At 30.5% G+C, this 4084-nt stretch overlaps 1 protein-coding gene across 1 annotated transcript in view; it reads right to left on the bottom strand.

Annotated features, from left to right (window-relative positions):
- Positions 1-2605: 2605 nt before the first annotated feature.
- Positions 2606-4084, bottom strand: part of LOC108753185 — a 6635-nt gene continuing 5156 nt past the window's right edge. The window contains exon 6 of the mRNA XM_018494563.1: positions 2606-3659. Coding sequence (XP_018350065.1) covers positions 3438-3659 — 222 coding nt within the window. The 3' untranslated portion in view covers positions 2606-3437. The remainder of the gene's footprint in view (positions 3660-4084) is intronic.

Here is a 4084-nt window from a genome sequence, read left to right as displayed (position 1 = left end):
AATATCAATAACAAAACAATAATTTACAATGATTACAACATATATCATTTATCAAAATTATTTCATAATCATATTTGCCTTGTATGTTAAACATTTTTGTGCTAATATCGGTACATAAACTATTTTTGATATAAAAAGATTTAAATGTATTGTCATTAAATTGATTATTAATTTAATTTGTAATATTATTATTCCAACTTTAGTTTAAAGTTGCGTTTCAAGTTTAACAATAATCGGCGCAATTTGTAGAAAAGAAAAATATATTTAAAAATTCACATAGAAATATTATTAAGCACCAAGATCCATGTATTTTGTTGCAATTTATAATTTATATTTCTCATTTTTTTCTAATTTTATTAACCGTAAATTAAACGTTTATTAAAAATAATTATTTAAAAAATGTGCATGTCGTAATTTATGTGTGGGACGTAAATGTATTAGAGTTAAATAGTTAATACTACTTAATTACTTTTAAAAAATATTCATATTTAGAAAAATGATATTATTTACAATAGGTATAGATGAAAAGAGTGACAACAATAAATGTTCGAATTATGCACCATTCATCTCGATACATAATTTTGCTTGCCAAAATAAATTTTGATGTTTCAATATTTTAAAACATAATTCTTAATTTAAGTTTTAATTCTTTCAATGAAATATTTACTAATATGATGTAATATAATGTAATATATTATAGTAAATATAATATAATATAATGTAATATAATATAATATAATATAATATAATATATTTATTCATCATTTGAAAAAAAAATCTTTACAAGAATAAACTTTTATAAAATTTTAGATAAATTAATTTTTTTTCATTTTGTATTATTTTTTAACGAAATAATAGAGGAAAATTTAACAAATAAACAAGGAAAAATTTAATTTTATACAAATAAGAAATGATACTAATCTTAAGTTCCACCCGATGCTTATCTGTTTCTTCTTTCCTTTTCTTTTCTCGGACCGTCTTCCTTTCTCTTCCCAAGCAAAAATTCGATCAGGCATGCCTGACACACAATCAGAATCCAATCAGGTAAGAATATAGTTTGAAATCACTCTTATCTATGATAGGAGATACTATTGAAAGACTATAATCGATTATTCTCCTCACATTCTGTGATCGCTCAATTTCTTACTGCTTGCAACTTGACACATATGAAAAAAATGCCAGATTTTTTAATAGATATATTATTCCAACTCTCTAACTTGATTTAAAAATATGATAATTTGTAGATGAATTCTGTGAATAAGAAGAGTAATAAGATTTCATAATTGTGTTACATCCAAACTATTGGGAATTAATTCTGGAATCGAATGGAGAGATGAAGAATAAATAAGGAGAGGATATAAAAAGACATTAGATTAGACAGATTAGATTCGTGGCATTTGCCTCGCCTCTGTGCGTGTACTTCGTAGGTATATGCACAAGGACGAATACCACGAGTCGAAGCATTTTTTGTTGCTTTGAAATGTGGACCAATATTCAGGATGCTGTAACGTCTATTTCCAGCTTATATCCAGCAAACAGTGCGAATGTCACGTACGTCGCATCAATCCAAATGTTGAGTCAAGAAACCTAACTCTTAATACACACCTTTGGGTCATTTGTATCCTGCTGTATTTCTTTTCTTTGAAATATTAAGAGCACCTGATTGAATACCGATCTTTCTTCTATTTCTAAAAAAAGAGTTTGACTAGAAAATAAGTTTTGTACGTTATCGGCCTCAATTCATGCGTATCCTTTAATTAGAATAACTTCAAAGTTCACCTCTGGATCACAAATGACCCACCGTGTGTACGGAGTGTACATTTTTTTGTAACAATGTAAAAAAAACTCTTTTTTTTTTTCATTTTCCATCTTATTTGTAATATTATCTATATATTATGTTGTTTGTAACGTTATAAAGAATATTTTCCTAATAAATTATAAGTTTTTTTACACAATAATATAATGCATTGTTTAAAATGTAAATGCAATATATCTTCAATTTATCGCCATTCATGCATATTAAAAAAATTTCATTTTTAGGTTACTAAATAATTAAATTTTTTAGACAACCGACACTTGAACTATTTTTTCTTTTGTAGTTTGGAATGTCAACTTTAAGATATTGAAACATATTTTTCCTTTCAACATTTTTGTTCCAGAGCGATCCTTCTCTGTAAGATAAGGAGGTAATTACGACGTCTTAAATGAATAGAAAGAGATGCAAGTCATATTAACTAACATCTAAAGCGTACTCTAAAATTAGATAGCGAGCGTATGTGTACTACAATATTTAAATTGCTTTAATTGTATAATATAAAATGATTAAGATTTGACTTATTTAAATTATAATTACAACTAATTTTTAAAACCATTTACAAACGTGTTTTAAGGAGTAGTAAAAATGAAAAAAACTTGTACATTTTATCGAAAATATTTAAATTGTAACTTGAAACAAAGATTTTTTCTACAGAGATAAAGTTACATTTTGCTGTTATGATTATGCAATTTATTACTATTATCTAATATAATTACTAATATATATATATATATATATAATATCGTTAGAAAATCGAAAAATTGCAATAAGTGAATGTAAATGTGTGTATCCATGTGTGTGCGAACAGAGAGATAATGTAATTTTATCGATCAATTTCATCGACCATGGCAAAGGAGAGGAGGGAGAAGGTTATGGAAAAAAACCTATGGAGACTAGATAAAGATAAGATAAATGGACTTTTAGAAGTTTCCATCCCGGTGTTCAAGTTATCCGGTTATGACAGCCCGGACTTCTTCAGGACCGAAATAATCGAGTCCAAAGCATATGGAAGGGGATCCGTTGTGTAGGGAAATCGGATTACTGATTGAAGGAAGTCAGTTGGATGGATTTGTTTATTGTGAGAAAGCGGAGGAGGAGAAGCAGACTTTTTCTATGAATTCCACGCTCCACGTGGAAATTATTGGGGACAGTGCTCAGAATGATAAAGCGAAGGATGGTACGTAAGATGATGGAGAGGAGACAGACTGAATGGAGGAATTAGGAATTGACGGAGGAATGTCTGGAAAATTGTCCATTGGAGCGTCCAATAACGCAGACAAACTTAGTATCAGGACAGATGACGGAAAATCGAGAAGGGAATAAGGGGAATATCGCCTTTAATCGATTTTAGGGAACCGAAGGATGAAGTCGATGGACTTCCTTAGGATGAAGCCGGATGAACCTTAGGACAAAGCCGGAAGGATTGGCAAAGCCGGAGGAGCCGGTGAAGCCAGAAGGGCTGGCAAAGTTGGAGTAACCGGTGAAGTCGGAGGAGCTGACGAAGCCGAAATAGGCAGCCGGTAAAGTCGGTGGTGTTGGAGCCGGAGGAAAGTCCGAATCCTCGCTTAGGTCTCGACGACTCCGAGAGTTGTTCAAAGTAGCGAGATACTCCTGGAACGTTTCATCCAGGAGTTTGCGAGCTTCTAAGTATGGTCGACTTCGAAGCCAATTTCGGTTGCACTGCCGCCGAGGGTAGTTGTTTCTCGGAGGAGATCTCATTAAAAGTTGCGGATGAATTAGTTCGATTCCCGCAGAGAATAATTAAAGGGGACTTACTGTTTGTTCCTGATCCGGTGTCTTCTTCGAGCTGTTCTTCTAAGGAAGGGATATAATTCAAAGGCGGCTGTAGAAGAAAGATGAAACAGTGTATATATTAAAATGAAATATCGTAAGAACCTTTTTGCCGTCTTTTTCTTATATTTTTGTACTTTGTATATTTTTTATTTTATTTTGGACATTTAAAACAAAGTTTTCAATATCAGAATCTTTTTAGTGTCTTCCCTGTTAAAAATTCTTGTAAGTTTTTTGTACTAGAGATTAAAAGAGTTGTATGTGATCAATTAGGATTACTAAATGAATGTATATGATAGTATAAGAAACTTATATAATTTGTTCATGAATCTCACTAATCTTTAATGGACCTTTTAGGAATCTGGAATGAATCGTATATCTATATCGCAATGAAAAAATCTTGCCTTAGCTTTATAAAAAACTTTTAAAAAATAGTCTCTTTACAGGATCATCTAAGAATATGGTATTAATTATATA

Source organism: Trachymyrmex septentrionalis, unplaced genomic scaffold (assembly GCF_001594115.1).
Source record: "Trachymyrmex septentrionalis isolate Tsep2-gDNA-1 unplaced genomic scaffold, Tsep1.0 scaffold66, whole genome shotgun sequence".
NCBI classification, from domain to species: Eukaryota; Metazoa; Arthropoda; class Insecta; order Hymenoptera; family Formicidae; genus Trachymyrmex; species Trachymyrmex septentrionalis.
This window is presented reverse-complemented; position numbering and strand designations above follow the sequence as displayed.